We start from the raw sequence: 17,730 nt of genomic DNA on the forward strand, positions 1-17,730 counted from the left end.
GAATTTGGAAGCTTTCAGGTTCATCACCCTAGTTTGTGGTGAATACAAAATGATTGAATGTGCTACTATTTCTGATAGTTGAGAATACTTGAAAAATTATAATACAGACAAAATAGGAATCCATATATCAGCATTAAATTTTTAGCATTCCCAGGCTGGTTTTGTTTTAAATGATTTAAAAGTCATTAGGAATTTTACTTTTTTTTTTTTTTTTGAGACAGAGTTTCTCTGTGTAGCATTGGCTGTCCTGGAACTCACTCTATAGACCAGGCTGGCCACAAACTCACAGAGATGCTCCTGCCTCTGCCTCCCAAGTACTGTGATTAAAGGTGGACAACACCAATAATAAAAAGATATGTTAACTCCTTGGCCTTAAATAACATTCTTTAGAAACATTTCCTTTTGGATTATAAATATTGCTTCTTCTGTGTGTCATTCTCCAACATTATCTCATGAATCTTAGGGTGAGTGAGCAGAGGGTTTTTTGCTTTGTTTTGCTTGGGGTGTTTTGTTTTGTTTTCTCCCAACATTCTCCAATGAATTGTTTTATTTCTTCAATCTCTTATAAGAAGCAAATAGCTTAATTTCTGAAGGATGACTATATCGAATCTTACATTAAATACTCTACATATCTTATAGTACTCATTAAAATATTAAGCACAATTCTATAAAGTGGCAACTGAAAATTATTTGATGTGTGGCACTTTGTAGAATACTTAGTTGTGCTGATTTGGAGTTTTCATTATAATTATATTCAAATTATTGTGGGGAAGAATTGGTGAAGCATTTTTGAGTATATCAGAGACCATCCTTGTGGTTGAAGGAAATCACTTTTATTTCTGCCTTTTGTACATCATTATACATTGAGTCCTAGCATGTGAGTCCAGATGTTTTTCATATCATGCATAGAACTTTATAGATTAATGATACGTTTTCATGCTGTTTTTTACATAAAACATTTCTTGTTCTTTGTTTTTGCTTTACATGGAATGCATGGGCTTTAAGACCATAATTTCTTTGGTAAGGTTTCATCTGCCTTGGGGTTCTATCTTTGGTCTTACTTCTGCTTATCCTCTATTAGTCAAACATAATTTCTTAGGCAGAAGCCTACAACAGCAGCTGTGATTTAAAAAATAATTTTTGATCCCTATCAATGCTCATTTTTCTCCCTAAATAATGATACTTTTTAAGAACATCTAGGGTGGTGGTGGCACATGCCTTTGATCCTTGCATTCAGGACAGAGGTAGGCGGATCTCTGTGAGTTCTAAGCCAGCCTGCTCTACAAACCAAGTTCCAAGTTACACAGAGAAACCTTGTCTCAAAACAAAACAAAAATCTGGCAGAAAAGTCTTGATCCTTCTTAAATCCTATCCATGCAAAACAAAATGTAATTGATAGAGATAAAGAACTGGGTAAGAAGAGCCCAGAGATGGTGGCTTGCATCTGTAACACCAGCTGTTAGGAAGTTGAGGAAGGAAGATCATTTGAGCAATGGAAATTAAGACAGTCTGAACAAACTAACAGAGCAAGCCATAGCTCAAAAACAAAAGTGACAGTAGCAAAGAGATAAATAAATTCCTCAGCTTTGTTCTGTGATGACTAGCTATTTGTAATCCTTTCAATAAATACATAAATGACAGGCAAAATACGATTAAAGGAAAGATTAAAAATAATAAAGCTTAGGACCATAGCTTAAGTGGGTTTTTTGTTTTTGTTTTTTTTTTGGGTGGGGGTGGGTTGATGTTTTGAGACAGGGTTTCTTTGTGTAATAGCCTTAGCTGTTCTGGAACTAGCTCTGTAGACCAGGCTGGCCTCAAACTCACAGAGATCCTCCTGCCTTTGTCTCCCGAGTGTTGAGATTAAAGGCATGTGCCACAACTGCCTGGCATTATATGTAATTCTTGATACACTTATTTTCAAAGTTTTATCATTTTTCTTTTGATAGGAATGGGTCGTGAAGTGGAGAATCTCATACTAGAGAATACACAGCTGCTGGAAACCAAGTAAGTATGAAAGTTTAACTTGGAATAAAAGAAATACATTTTCTTAGTTCCAAGTCAGTGATTTTATGTTAATCTAACACAACATTGTGCTGTCTCCCTACCCAATTTCATTCTCTTCTCAACATCTCTGCATACATAAAGAAATGGGGGGGGGGGGCTGGAGAGATGGCTCAGAGGCTAAGAGCACTGACTGCTCTTCCAGAGGTCCTGAGTTCAATTCCCAGCAACAACATGGTGGCTCACAACCATCTATAATGAGATCTGGTGCCCTCTTCTGGCATACAAACATACATGGAAGGAATGTTGTATACATAATAAATAAATAAATCTTTAAAAAAAAAAGAAAGAAAGAAATGGGTAATGAACCCTTCATTGTCCTGATAGGTTTCATTACTCTGAAATTGATTAATTAATTAATCAATTTATTTATTTATTATTTTTTTGAGACAGGGTTTCTCTGTAGTTTTGGAGCCTGTCCTGGAACTAGCTCTTGTAGACCAGGCTGGCCTCAAACTCAGAGATCTACTTGCCTCTGCCTCCCAAGTGCTGGGATTAAAGGCGTGCACCACCACTGCCTGGCTACTATGGTATTTCTGTAGAAATGTAATTTTTATTTCTTTTCCACCATACACATTTTAATATTTTGGATGTGTTGTACACTCATTTTTCCCTCTAAGAGGTGCCAATTTTTTATTTTCTGTATCACAAGTTCTAATTGTTCTTAATAATAAAAACTCTATCACAAGTTCTAATTGTTCTTAATAATAAAAACTCGTAGTCAAATATAGGGATTAATGTTGAAAGATCAGAGAAACAAAGTGGCCAGCCACTAGAGAGTTCTTACCTCTACCAATGCTCAGACTGAAGGCGTGATCCTTTTTCTACTAATCCTCAGACTGCATGCCACACTTGTCTCCTCCCACTTTAATTCCTCTCTTCTCCCAGGCCCATTCCTTCCTGTCTCCACCTCCCTACTGCTGGGATTAAAGGCTTGTGACTCCCAAGTACTGGGATTAAAGATGTGAGCCACCACTGCCAGGCTCTATTTCTCTTTTAGACTGTATTAGCCGGCCTTGAGCTCAAAGAGATCTATCTGCCTCTCTCTCCTGAGTGCTGGGATTAAAGGTGTGCCTCACCACTGCCTAGCCTCTGTGGCTAACTAGTGGCTTAGCTCTGCACTCTGATCTTCAGGCAAGCTTTATTTGTTAAAACAAAATAACACCACAATTCTCTTTTGAATATTTTATATTTCTGCATGAATGTAATGAATAGTTTTAGCTTCTGCGCAGACACTTCTTTAGATCTCTCCTTCATAGTTGTATATTCTTGGGTAGTTTGTGGGGTTTTAAGTCCCTCAAGCAAATAGACAGGCACGTTCTTTGTCATGTGAAGAAGCAGATAGGATCCACTTGTCAATTTGTAATGTCTATCCACACAGAATGCCAGTAACTGTAAATGAGGTCACACCCAACATATCCGAATGTACTATGTCTCCACTTTTTTCTTTGTTTATTTCTACTTAAACTACTTTCTCAGTAGTTATTAAAGGCTACTGCAGGGGGACTGGAGAGATGGCTCAGAGGTTAAGAGCATTGCCTGCTCTTCCAAAGGTCCTGAGTTCAATTCCCAGCAACGACATGGTGGCTCACAACCATCTGTAATGGGGCCTGGTGCCCTCTTCTGGTCTGCTAACATACACACAAACAGAATATTGTATTCTAAAAATAAATAAATATTTTTTAAAAAAAGGCTACTGCAGGGATCTCAGAATCACAGAGATCTGCCTGCCTCTGCCTCCCAAGTGCTGGAATTAAAGGCATGTGCCACAACTGCCTAGCTGGGTTTAATATTTCTTAATGCTGATTTTATTTATTAGTGGTATGTCTTGTTTTATCAACTATTAGCTTGGTAAGTATGAAGAGCAAACATTAAGCTATTGTTTTATGGACTTGTCTGTAAAAAACCATCAGGAAGAATGTTAAGTTCTCAGTTGTCCAGTTTTATGATTGACAGTTACTTTAGTCTCAAAGACAGAAAAGTTATTTGTAATGATACATTTGAAATATGTGTTTTTTTAGAAATGCTTTGAATGTAGTAAAGAATGATTTAATAGCAAAAGTGGATGAGCTGACCTGTGAGAAAGATGTGCTGCAGGGAGAATTGGAGGCTGTGAAACAGGCCAAGCTGAAGCTAGAAGAAAAGAACAAAGAGCTGGAGGAGGAGCTCAGGAAGTAAGTTTCAACAGTTGCTGGAAGCCAGACACTTCTAGCCTCTGACACTGAAGCTACCATCTATGTGTGTGGGACTATGGCTGCCTACCCTAGGACACATTTCTGCTGTAAACCAAACACCTTGCCAGGGTGCAACAAAGGATTGTAGGTATAACCCTGAGATTGAGGCCTTGAGCTCATTCAAACCAGGAAGGGCCAAGAGCTACCTGGAGAAAGTAAAGTGTCTCAGCCGTTTACCTCTGCTATGAGCTGCCTCTCTATTTACCAGTACCTTAACAAAAATGGCCTAGTTTTGTTTTGTTTTTTTTGTTTGTTTTTCAATACAGAGTTTCCCTGTGTACCTTTTGTCGTTGTTGTTATTGTTGTTTTGTTTGTTTTTCGAGACAGGGTTTCTCTGTAGTTTTGGAGCCTGTCCTGGAACTAGCTCTTGTAGACCAAGCTGGTCTTGAACTCACAGAGATCCACCTGCCTCTGCCTCCCTAGTGTTAGGATTAAAGGCGTGCACCACCACCACCGCCACAAATGTCTTAATGGTTTTTTAGGGTGTGTGGTTTTTTTTTTTTTTTGCTTTTTTTTTCCTTTTTCCTAGTCATCTTAGTGTCAAAAATTGTTGCTTTGGACTGGAGAGATGACTAAGCAATTAAAAGCACTTGTTGCTTGCTCTTGCAGAGACCAGAGACCACCCACACCAGTAGCTCTCAATTGTCTGTAAGCCCAGCTTCAGGGGATCCAACACCCTTTTCTGACCTCTGCAGACATCTGCCTCACCCCCACACATATTCAAATAAATAGATAAACAAAGGATAGGGTAAATTAAAAAAAAAAAATGGGGGCTGGAAAGACTGCTCCAGTGGTTAAGAGCATTTGCTGCTTTTCCAGAGGAACAGAGTTCAGTCCCCAGCATCCACTTTAGTCGCCTTACAACGGCCTGATACACACTACTTGGTGTACACTCATATGCTCACATACAAAGAAATAAATCTTTAGAAATCAAACAAAAAAAACCTTAAATCTTCAATTAAAGTTAAAGTTCATTATTTTCCTCTACTTAATTTGCTCTTGTTGTTGTTTCCTGTTCTTGAGGTGACTGGCCTCTAATTCATTGTGTGTAGCAGAGAATGGCCTTGAATACCTGTTCTCTGACTCCCAGAAGCTAAGATTATAGGCCTATGCTGCCATGGCTAACCTTGCTGGGTTTGTATATTTTTAGGTTTTTTTTTCCTTTTTTTTTTTTTCTTTTTAGAGTCTACTTTATTTGGTACAAAGCTTTTTAGTTTATTTTTTGAGACAGGGTCATATATAGCCGAGGCTGGCTTTAAACTTATTGTGTAACTGAGAATGACCTTGAACTCCTGATCCTCCTGTCTGAACCTCCCAAATGCCCAGATTATACATGTGCACCACCGCACCTGGTCCAACCTGATTTTGTTTTGTTTTAAGAAGTGCTATGATGGGGGCTGGAGAGATGGCTCAGTGGTTTTAAGAGCACTGGGTGCTCTTCCAGAGGTCCTGAGTTCAATTCCCAGCAGTCACATGGTGGCTCACACCATCTGTAATAAGACCTGGCACCGTCCTCTCTTGTGTGGACATGCATGGAGGTAGAATGTTGTATACATAATAAATAAATAAATCTTTAAAAAAAAAAAAGAAGTGCTATGATAATGTTTTCCAAATTAAAGGCAGCAGTCTGCTAACCTTTGGGCAAAGAAAAAATAATCCTGGGACTGGAGAGATGGCTCAGTGGTTAAGAGCTTTGCCTGCTCTTCCAAAGGTCCTGAGTTCAATTCCCATCAAGCACATGTGTTCACAACCATCTGTAATGATGAGATTTAGTGCCCTCTTCTGGCCTGCAGGGATACATGCAGGCAAGACACTGAATACATAATAAATAAATATATCTTAAAAAGAAAAAGAAAAAATTCTGTAGTGGTAACTAAAGCTGTTTACATTTTCTCTCATTATTTTTAAAGATTAATTTAGTAACATGTTTTGTTTTGTTTGTCCCCCTACTAGAGCTCGTGCAGAAGCTGAAGATGCAAGGCAAAAAGCAAAAGACGATGATGATGTAAGCTTATGATTTGGGGTGTTTTTCTTACAGCTTTTTTGATATTTGGGAGTTTCTTGCTAATATTTAGTATTATGGGTCGTGAATAAACTGGCTCTCATTTCTATATGATATCTATATGCTGTTTTTTCTAGAGCTGTGTGCTTCCTTTTCCTCAGTGGTTCAGTGCTCTGACCTGTGTTAGCATGCTATTGTTTCTAATTTTAATAAGTAAGGTTTTGTTAGGTAGCCCAGACAGGTCTCAAACTTAAAATCCTCTAATCACACACATCACACATACTATGACACACGTGTTTATACACACACATGCACACACAAAATAAGTTTTCGCCAGCCCGTATGTATGTATACCACATGTGTACCTGATCCCTAGAATCCAGCAGAAGGCATTAATTAAATTTTTTAGATGGACTTGCAAAGATGGCTTAGCATGTAAAGGTATTTGTTGCCAAGCCTGATGACTTGAGTTCAATCCACAGGACCACATAGTAGAAAGATCTGACTCCCACAAGTTGTCCACATGTATGTTGTAGAATATATGCATCTATGTGTGTAGACACATACATAGATACACATTACACACAAAACACATAGATAGGCACACTAAGTTATGTTGCCAAAAATGTCCCTGAGAAATCCATGATCCTTTCTCATTTAACTAAAAAAAAATAATAATTTCATCATATAAATGTGTACAATTGTCTAGTTTTAATGAACTGTCAACTTGCCGCTGACTATAATTAACCACTTAAAAAAAAGGTCTCACTTGAATGGTTGTCTTCATTGGGCTGGTCTCTAGGGATTGTCTTGATTGCTAAATGATATAGGAGAGCCAATAAATACTATTATGGGTAGAACCATCCCATGGCAGATGATTCTCAGCTCTATAGGAAAGCTCGCCAAGCATAGGCTAGAAAACAAGCCAGTAAGTAACATTTCTCCGTGATTTCTGCTTAAGTTCTGCTTAGGTTTGTCCTTTGAGTCCCTTGTTGGACTCTGACCCAGAAATATAAACCCAGTAAATTCTTTCCTCCCCTAAGTTACCTTTGGTCACTGTTGTATCATTGCACTGGAAGGGAACGAGGAGACACACACATAGTTGACATTTCCATGAAGATCTTAAAATAGCATAACAAGTCTGTGTAAATGACAGCTAAATTTTTTTATCTCCTCCCCAAAATATGCACTAATTTTCCTTTTTGAAAGATTCTCACTTTGTAGCCCCTGTTTGACTTGGAACTCACTGTGTAGATCAGGCTATCTTTAAACTCATAGAGATCTGCCTGCTTTTTGCCTCCTGAGTTCTGGGATTAAAGGCCTGCACCGCCACACCCAGCATCATAATTCTTTAATAAAATATTAAAATAATATGTTTGTATTTGGAAATTAAATTACCTACTTCTGTATATTTTTACAAAGTATGGTGCTGGCTTTATTTCATACCACCTTTAGAAACAGAGGGCTTGACTCTGTGGTAGAACACTTGGCTAACATGCTTGAGGCCCGGGTTTCATCCCTGGTACCACAGAAATACTATATTCCATCTTGGAGATTTGCTGGGGTTTTTAAGTATGCTTTGAGATGCTCTTGTATTATAATAACTGCTGTATTTCATTCTTAGCATCTCATTATATGAATGCGCTACAGTTTTTCTGTTTTCTTGTTAGTGAATATTTGGGTATTTCACAACAAATTCTTTATCACAACAAATGATGCTGTTGTTAAAAGCATTATGAAGAAATGGTTCAAAGCACCCACATAGCAGCTCACACCTGTCTGTAATTCCAGTTCCAGAGGATCTGACACCCTCACACAGACGTACATGCAGGCAAAACACCAATGAACATAAAATAAAAATAAATTATAAAAAAGCATTATAATAAACTAGGTACAGTATTTGCTTGTTGTCTTAGGGTTTTCTATTGCTGTGAAGAGACGTTATGACCATGACAACTCTTCTAAAGAAAGCATTTAATTGGGGTAGCTCGTTTACAGTTTCAGAGGTTCAGTCCATTATCATCATCACCACAGGGAACATGGTGGCATGTAGGCAGATGTGGTGCTGGAGCTGAGAGTACTGTATCTTGCAGGTGACAGGAGATATCCTGAGCATAGGAAACTTCAAAGCCCACCCCCACAGTGTCACTCTTCAAGGCCATACCCACTCCAACAGAGCCACATACCCTAATAGTGCCACTTCCTATGAGATTATAGGGGCCAGTTTACATTCAAACTACTACACTGATGATCCCAGCATGTCAAAAGACTGTGGTAGGAAGTTTGGGCTATGTGTAGGGAGGTCACTTGTACTAGCCTATATTACACATAGTGAGATCTTGTTTAAAACAAAAAGCAGCCAGGTGTAATAGTACACCCCTTTAATCCCAACACTTAAAGCAGGAGGTCTTTTGTGTCTTTGAATCCAGTCTATTCTACATAGGGAGTTCCAGGATAGACAGGCTCTACATATGTAGTGAGAGCTTACCTCAACATTAACACCCTCCAATAAAAGAAACAACATTATAGTACTATACTAGTCTTTGGTATGAAGGCTTCTGGACCCCTTCCCAGAGTATGTATGTAGTAGTACTATTATTACTGTGTTGCTGAATTTGGGTCTTTCTTTATTTCTGTTTTTTTGTTTTGTTTTGTTTTTTGTTTTTGTTTTATTTTTAGAGACAGGGTTTCTCTGTGTAGTCCTGGCTGTCCTGGAACTCACTTTGTAGACCAGGCTGGCCTTGAACTCAGAGATCCACTTGCCTCTAGGCAGAATTTAGTCCTTTTGTTATTTGTGGATGGCTTTTGTTTGAAGAGTGGGCTAAATTCTGAGGCAGGAAGACAAAGGTGGAAGACTGCTGAGATGTTCCAAGATTTCAGTCTTGATCTAAAATGTACATGCTCCTCTCAACCAAACAAAAGCCTATCATTAAACCTACCTGCTCCCGCAGAGGAAGACTGAGAGATTAGCAGCAGAAGGAAGTTAACTTAGATATGTGCTTTGGAGCCTTACTTCTGTATGGCTTCCATATTCATATCCTAGTCCCTGTAGCAATAATTCTGACTTAATCTTGTGTTTCCACTGGTGGTTTGTTGTTGTTCTTTGTTTTTACTGTTATAGTCTGATTCCTTAGCAACTAGATAATAGGTTCACTATTTATGTTGACTTCTGGATATGTATATGGATTGATATTTGAAGTAAATGAACCTCTTTTGGAACTAATTGTAACTGTTTTCTGAATGTCGCAGGCCATGAATTTAAAATGTTAGAATAATGTTTCCAAGTAAAATTTATGAGGGCATATTAAATCTCTATATTTGGTATTAGCTGAAAATTTGTAATTTTAATAATTCTTTTACATGCCCAATATTAATATTTATATTCAGAAATTAAATTGCCTACTTCCTTTTAGTCCTAAATAAAAATTTGAGTGGTGTCCTTATTTTGTAAGGACATTTTAAAGTCATTAAGTTAAAACATTTCTTTATTAAACTGAAAGAAATGTTTATAATTTAAAGATTTGGTCTAGCCGGGCGGTGGTGGCGCATGCCTTTAATCCCAACACTCGGGAGGCAGAGGCAGGTGGATCTCTGTGAGTTCGAGACCAGCCTGGTCTACAGAGCTAGTTCCAGGACAGGCTCCAAAACCACAGAGAAACCCTGTCTTGAAAAACCAAAAAAAAAGATTTGGTCTCAGTATGAGGTTAGGACCAAAACATATACTTCAGGGTGATTTGCCCTCCTCTTATCATTGTAGAGTGACATTCCCACAGCCCAGAGGAAGAGGTTTACTAGAGTGGAAATGGCCCGAGTTCTCATGGAGAGAAACCAGTACAAAGAGAGGCTGATGGAGCTTCAAGAAGCTGTTCGATGGACAGAGATGATCCGGTCCGTATGATGAGTTCCCTGATGTTTCTTCTTGTTTCCTTAGATCCTTGCACTCTTTGTTGCCAACTAGAGTGCTGCCTGAGGGCTCATGCCATTTTATTTGTTCACTAGGAGAAACTTTCTGAGTTAATATTTAGATTAGTCATAGGACAAGATCAGATATAGCCCAAAGACTAGGTGTCTTTTGAGATAGTACAGGACCTTAACCTTTTTTTGTTTTGTTTTGTTTTTTTTCGAGACAGGGTTTCTCTGTGGCTTAACCTTTTTTTTAAAATATGAAAATTGACATTATTCTTTTTCTGTCAATTTAACATGCAGTATAGAAAAAAATATCTTTATTTACTATCTTCTTATAAAATACACTTGACTTCCCCCTCATTTTTTTCTTCATGTAAAATGTACCTTCTATTGGCATCTTTCAGCCAATTAGATCCTTGTTTTTATCATTAACATGTTTTAATGGTTCATATTTGATAGAGTTTAGTGGCAGTGTGTGCATGCAGTGCAGTTCAATAATCCAATCCAGCTGCCTCTCTTTATTTACTCTCCCCACTTCTATCCTCTAGTAATTTACTCTTTTGCATTCAAGCTGACTTCCTTTTTAAACTAGCACCTGTGAGGCCAGGCGGTGGTGGCGCACGCCTTTAATCCCAGCTCTTGGGAGGCAGAGGCAGGCTTATCCCAGTGAGTTCTAGGCCAGCCTGGTCTACAAGAGCTAGTTCCAGGACAGGCTCCAAAGCTACAGAGAAACCCTGTCTCGAAAAACAAAAAAACAAACAAACAAACAAAAAACCAAACTAGCACCTGTGAGAGGACACATAGCTGTCCTTTATTGGCTCTTAAAACTCATCTGTTGCTGGCATCTAGCTCTTGAAAAGTTTGCCACCTGACTTCCCATTAATTTACTCATATTCTTGAGTTTGGATTATCACATCAAATTTATAAACTAGTCTATAAATCTAACTTCCAACCATTACTTCCTTATAATTACACCATTTTTAGCACTGCTTACTTATTATGTGGCCTGCAGTGTGGTTGCAAGCTGTTTTGTGAGTTAAGAGTGCAGATAAAAAAAAGAAAAGAAAGAAAGAAAACTTCAGGTAAGAACAGGGATTTATAAAGCAGTATTGTAAAGAAGGAGCTAGAGTATATATAATCTTTTCAATTTTTTTTCTTACTTTTTTTTATTTTTGAGGGAAGTTCTGGCTCCAAATTGGCCCCACTTGTGATCCTTCTGCCTCAGCCCCCAGAGTTCTGGGACTAGAGTTATGTGCCATTATACCCATCTTAAATACTTTCATACTGTTAGTCATGGTGGTATGCTCCTGTAGTCTAGCCACTTGAAAGGGACTGTGTGTGACCAAGAGTTCAGACCTAGTCTATACAACATAGTGAGACCTCATTTATTAACAACAACAAAAATGTAGAACATTTTTTATATCAACATTGAGGCTTGTTGGGTATTTATCAAACATAGGGATAACCTGTCAAGAGTCTGAGCTTTTTAAGAAGGTTTAGTAATTGCTTTACGCAGTGTTAGATTTAGCAGGTTGTTTCATGAAAGATCAAAGCAACTGTTTGCTAAATTTAATTGTTGACTCTGTGTATCCCATGAATTTTGTCTTTTGCTCTTTGGAGAAAAGAGTAGAACACCTATGTAATAAAATAATAATAATAATACTTTCTTTTAAAATTTAGGGCATCACGAGAAAATCCAGCCATGCAAGAAAAGAAAAGGTCAAGCATCTGGCAGTTGTAAGTACACTGAGGACCGTAAGCATAGGTGATGCTTCAAGACTTTTCCCAGTTAGGAGGAAATAGCTAAACAGAAGTTCTTCTCTTTAATATACAGCATGCCAACTCGGTAAGGCTGTGCTTGAGGACCCAAAGTTGTCTATCGTAAGCTGCATTGTGTTGGTTATGCATTTGGTGGAATCTTCTGTCAGTTTACATAAAATAGTGGGGAATTATTTGTAAAATTGACAGTCACATGAATCCCCATCAAAGAAAAGATAAGAAATTTAGTATTTGTACTGCTTGGTTTGTCTGTGTGTATTAAGCTATTTTATGTTTGTACCAGAAGTACTGTTCGTTTACTGAAGTTAAAACTTACCCTTTTAGGATTAGTCTGTTTACTGGAAGCATAAATATTTTAAAACTGTGGACATGAATATAGTTACTTAAATTGAACTTAGAGAATTCATGATATGAGTTGACTTGGTGAAGTGACTATTGTTCGTGCTGCACACTAAGCTTCCGCTGTCATCACAGTCATTACCTTGCTGCTTAACAACCACCGTGACATCGTCCCCAGTAGGAGCTAGCTGGGAACCTTTGCATTGTGTTTGTTCAGTAGAAGCTTTCTATATGCAGGAGCATCTCTTTCATTATGGAACTTGCTTATTAGGTGTCTGGCATTCTAAGCAATAGTTTCTTTCCCCTGAATGTCCAAGTTTAGCTGTGACTGACTGCTCAGGCTAAAGTATAACTATAAAACTGGTTTTGCTATTGTCTAACTCACTACCATGTAAAGTCTTTGAGGTTTTCTTGAGCATAAAAACTTATAGAAAATCGGGGATTGGTTTTAACAGTGCATATAATAGATATACTTGTGGATTTTCTTTGTTTGCTTGTTTTGTTAGTTTCAGCCGACTTTTTAGCTCTTCAAGTAATGCAACAAAGAAGCCTGAACCCCCTGTGAATCTGAAGTACAATGCACCCACTTCTCACGTGACTCCCTCTGTAAAGAAAAGGAGCAGCACCCTATCTCAGCTCCCTGGCGATAAGTCCAAGGCATTTGATTTCCTTAGTGAGGAGTAAGTATTCCAAGCAATGGTCATGCCCAGAGTAAGTTCATAGTTAGAATCTTTCACCACTTACTTCACAGGGCTTCCAATAACTCTAAAGAAACTGTTGCTAGCCAGACATAATAGTTTAGCCTGGTAATCCCAGTACACAGGATACTGATAGAAGAGGATCATCCCTAATTCATGGCCAGCCTGATGTGAATAGATAGTTCAGTCTAGCATCAGCTACTCACTTAAATCCCATCTTAAAGAACAAAGGAAACTATTTTGTGAGATGGAGTTGTGAGGAGAAGAAAAAACAAGGATGGGTTTCTATAACATGAGTGGATGCCTTTTAAGTAAATTACCTATAGGGCTAAGCAATGTAATCCTAAACCTATGGAAACTGAGGCAGGAGGATTGCACTTTTGAAAACATCGTGGGCCACAGGGTAAGACTTTGCCCCAAAATTAAAGAATGAATGAATGAATGAGACTTGTAGCCAGTATTTATTGAAGTCGCACTTAATTGAGATTGATTCCTGAGACCTCCGTGTTGGAAGGAGAGGACTGCCTTCCACAAGTTGTCCCCTGACCTCCCAGGAACACAGTAACACATGTTAAATAAGATGTGATACAATTTTGAAAGAAAATTGCACTCCAGGCTGGGCGATGGTGGCGCACGCCTTTAATCCCAGCACTCAGGAGGCAGAGGCAGGCGGATCTCTGTGAGTTCGAGACCAGACCCTGGTCTACAAGAGCTAGTTCCAGGACAGGCTCCAAAGCTACAGAGAAACCCTGTCTCAAAAAACCAAAAAAAAAAAAAAGAAAGAAAGAAAGAAAGAAAGAAAGAAAGAAAGAGAAAGAAAATTGCACTCTATAGTTTTCATAAGGAAAAGGAATTTTTATTGACACAACAGTATTGATAAATATCAATAGAAATACTGAATACTTAATTTAAGCCTTTAATCCTAAGTGTTTTAACATTTCCTTTGGTTATCAGAAGGACTTGGTTTTCTCTTCTGACTCTGTGAACAAATTAATCTTTCAGGGCCCATGTTTTTCCTCTCTGAAAAATTATTTCAAACGTGTTAGGTTAAAATTATACACTATGTATAGTGTCTGACACACCAGTAAATTTTGTAAACTACGGTTTATACAGAAAGTCACCTCACAAAAATATAAATGGCCAAAAGAAAGAGAAATTAATTTTAGAATCATTTTTATATTTCGCTCCATATTTTTAAAGCTTGCTTAAGTCAGTTGGCCTTTTTGTCTTCTAAAATAAGTGACTAGGAGCTAAAGAGATGGCTCAGAGGTTAAGGACACACTCATGTTCTTCCAAAGGACCTGGATTTAGTTCCCAGCACCCACATAGTGGCTTGCAATGATGTGAAACTCTAATCCCAGGGAATCCAAGGCTCTTGTCTACTGGCCTCTGAGAAAACCAGGCATTCATATGGTACACAGACATTCTTGTAGACAAAATACTCAAAATATATAAAATTAAAATAAATAAATTTAAAAAAATGAAAGAGTAGAATCTAAAAGTTTGACTTAATCACCCGCCTAAGCATACTATAGCACAATATCTGGCATTAGAAAATTCTTAGTATTTGTCAAATAAAAAAAGGAAGATCCCAGATTACTTCAGAACTTTTCCCTTTCATATATAGCATATGAAATTTCATAACTTTGGTGACTAATAATTTAATACAACATGCTTGCTACCTACAGAAGGCTGATTTCACAAACCTAAAAAGATCAGCTTTGGTATAATCCTGGTGTCGGAGTATGTGCATGTGGGTCATGTACCTCAGGGTGGCCGACTCAAATGCTGGGATTATAGGTCTTGTTTCATTCACTTAATTAAAACTACAAATGTCTTCTTTTAGAACTGAGGCTAGTTTAGCTTCCCGCAGAGAGCAAAAGAGAGAGCAGTATCGGCAGGTGAAGGCACATGTTCAGAAGGAAGATGGTCGCGTGCAAGCTTTTGGCTGGAGTCTGCCTCAGAAGTACAAACAGGTAACCTGGGGGTGTGATAAGAGCGTCTAGCAGAAAATGCAGATTGAGTGACATATGCGTGGAAAATGTGAACTGAAAATATCATAAATTGCTCATTTTATTGGATTTGGCACATTTAGAGAAATACAGAGAATAGGGGTTTTTAGGCTATTTTCTAGAGCCCTATAATAGAAATAAAATACTCCAGATCTATACACTCCTAAATGACTAAACATTTTTTGTGTACAAATACATACTTAGGTGTGCGAATGTGTGATTGTGAACTTCTGCCTCATGTTGAACTGGTTTATTGTCTGTAATTACTACTTGAGATTTTGCTTATTTTTCTAGTCAGAGTGACAGAATCAAGCTAGATTTGATTTCAGGAGCAAATATGTATCTCCTCCCTCCCCCATTAGGTGGCCAATGGTCAAGGGGAAAATAAGATGAAAAATCTACCTGTGCCTGTTTATCTTAGACCACTGGATGAAAAAGATGCATCCATGAAGGTAAGCTAATTGTGACACTGAAGGACAGACTTCTTAAACTCTAGGTGGACCCCCTCCTCCCAAGAAAAAGAAAAAAACTAAACGGTGCTTTTGTTAGTAAAATGATTGCTCATTTTAAAACTTGGTAATTTTTTTTATTTTGAGACAGAATCTCTGTATTATAATCCAGGATGGCCTTGAACTCCTTTTTTTCTTCCCTATTTTAGCCTTGAACCCTTTGTCTCTTCCTCATTCTCCTAAGTGCACCACCGCACCCAATGTACAACATTAGAGTATATTAAAGCACCCATTTTAAGAAAAGGTGAAAATTTTCTTATTATGTGTAGAGATAAAAAGTGACATAATACCTTTCTTTCCCACCCCTACCTCTGAAAAGCTGTGGTGTGCTGTAGGAGTCAACTTATCTGGTGGCAAGACTAGAGACGGTGGCTCTGTTGTTGGAGCAAGTGTATTTTACAAGGATGTTGCTGGGCTGGACACTGAAGGCAGTAAACAGCGAAGTGCATCTCAAAGTAGTTTAGATAAGTTGGATCAAGAACTCAAGGTAAGTGCGCACTAATATTTGACCTCCTGGTTTATGAGTGTAGGAGTTCAGCTCTTAAATACAAAACTTATTTGAGGCATCCTATAGTGGAGATTACTGTGAACTTGCTGTTTTCCCCGTATGTTCCATTAACATTCATTTTACTGAAGTGTTATTTACATATATTCAAATATATTGCCAAATGGGTATGACTACTACCACAAAGAAAATACCGACTTTTTTCTAATCACCAATCTGCTTAACAACTAAGTTTTAGTGTAAGCCGGGCGGTGGTGGCACACGCCTTTAATCCCAGCATTTAGGAGGCAGAGGCAGGCAGATCTCTGTGAGTTCGAGACCAGCCTGGTCTACAAGAGCTAGTGCCAGGACAGGCTCCAAAACCACAGAGAAACCCTATCTCGAAAAAAAAAAAATTTAAAAAAAAAACCCTGAGTTTTAGTGTAGTAATACTGATAAACAATTGTAGTTTCTAAACAATCTGAATATATTTTGAATAATAGTGCATTTTAGTTTAAGAACACAGTCTTAGGGATATTTTCACATTCATATAATTTTAAACATTTCCCTCTGCCTACTCAGGAACAGCAGAAAGAATTAAAAAATCAAGAAGAATTGTCCAGTCAAGTGTGGATCTGTACCAGCACCCATTCAGCTACAAAGGTTATCATCATCGATGCTGTTCAGCCTGGCAACATCCTCGACAGTTTCACTGCTTGCAACTCTCATGTTCTGTGCATTGCGAGTGTCCCAGGTAAAGCAAGTGTCTGCCTCCTCCCAGGGAGAAATGGGTATGGCCGATAGAACCATGCTAATGTGCTTGCTGTTACAGATTTTATGTCCTAGTAAGAGAAGATTTAAAGTAAACCGGAAATCATTGAATAACGATATGTTCTTCAGCTATTGAAAGATAGTGTGAAGAATATAAAAAAATGGCAATACGAGAAGATAACTTGTTGATAGAGGCTGATGAACTCCCTAGATTAATTAGTATGGGAAGGCCACCTGAAATTCTGGGATTGATATGTAAAATTAAAACAGTAGTTCAGAAATATTAGTCAGCCATAAAAGAAATGACATTGAGACAGAGTCAGCCTAAACTACATAGTGAGATTCTGTCTCCAAAAGAGAAACAAAAGGCTTAACTGACAACTTTTATATTATTTAAAAAAAAAATAAACTACTTTATTTATTTTTTACTTTTTTTTTAAACATTAGAACTCTAGGATGTTTATTACAAGGGTAAACCCTGATCCTCCAGTTGGGCTTTTCGGTAGGATTTCTGGTATCAAGCATGGGCATCAGGACCACCCAACTTTCTGGATTCACAGTGATGAGGATCAACTACAAGCAGGGTACAATCATACTGGATGAGGATATCTTTGATCTCCTTCTTAAAAAACAACTTTAAAATAAACTTTAAAGCCAGGTGGTGGTAGCACGTATCTTTAAGCCTTTAATCCAGTACTCAAAAGCAGAGGCAGATGGGTCTCTGAGGCCAAGCTGGTTTACAGGTCTTCTAGGACAACAAGGGGTATATAGAGAAGGGCTATATTCTCGGGGGAAAAAAAAGATAAATAAAAAACATAATATCTTTTGATGTGATAGAAATGAAAGTGGTTTTCCATTGTAAATGCTTATTTTTTAATGTCTTACTAGTATTTTAAGCCACTATATATTTTTTTATGGTCTTTTTTTTTTTTTTT

At 37.9% G+C, this 17,730-nt stretch overlaps 1 protein-coding gene across 18 annotated transcripts in view; it reads left to right on the forward strand.

The window, feature by feature from the left end:
• The window catches only part of Spag9 (sperm associated antigen 9), a 132,988-nt gene that overhangs the window by 88,859 nt on the left and 26,399 nt on the right, over nt 1-17,730 (forward strand). For 9 of the 18 annotated variants that reach the window (XR_001228985.2, XM_005350538.3, XM_026780472.1 and 6 more), the window contains 11 exons: nt 1,006-1,020; nt 1,947-2,004; nt 4,083-4,235; nt 6,249-6,300; nt 10,055-10,185; nt 11,884-11,940; nt 12,828-13,001; nt 14,866-14,995; nt 15,394-15,483; nt 15,860-16,027; nt 16,607-16,778. Coding sequence is in view for 17 of the 18 variants with exons in the window: in XM_005350538.3 (XP_005350595.1) it covers nt 1,006-1,020; nt 1,947-2,004; nt 4,083-4,235; nt 6,249-6,300; nt 10,055-10,185; nt 11,884-11,940; nt 12,828-13,001; nt 14,866-14,995; nt 15,394-15,483; nt 15,860-16,027; nt 16,607-16,778 (1,200 nt within the window). In the remaining variant the exon portion in view is untranslated. The remainder of the gene's footprint in view (nt 1-1,005; nt 1,021-1,946; nt 2,005-4,082; nt 4,236-6,248; nt 6,301-10,054; nt 10,186-11,883; nt 11,941-12,827; nt 13,002-14,865; nt 14,996-15,393; nt 15,484-15,859; nt 16,028-16,606; nt 16,779-17,730) is intronic. The other 9 variants (XM_026780470.1, XM_026780471.1, XM_005350539.3 and 6 more) reach the window with 1 other exon arrangement.

This window comes from Microtus ochrogaster, chromosome 7, assembly GCF_000317375.1.
Source record: "Microtus ochrogaster isolate Prairie Vole_2 chromosome 7, MicOch1.0, whole genome shotgun sequence".
NCBI classification, from domain to species: domain Eukaryota; kingdom Metazoa; phylum Chordata; class Mammalia; order Rodentia; family Cricetidae; genus Microtus; species Microtus ochrogaster.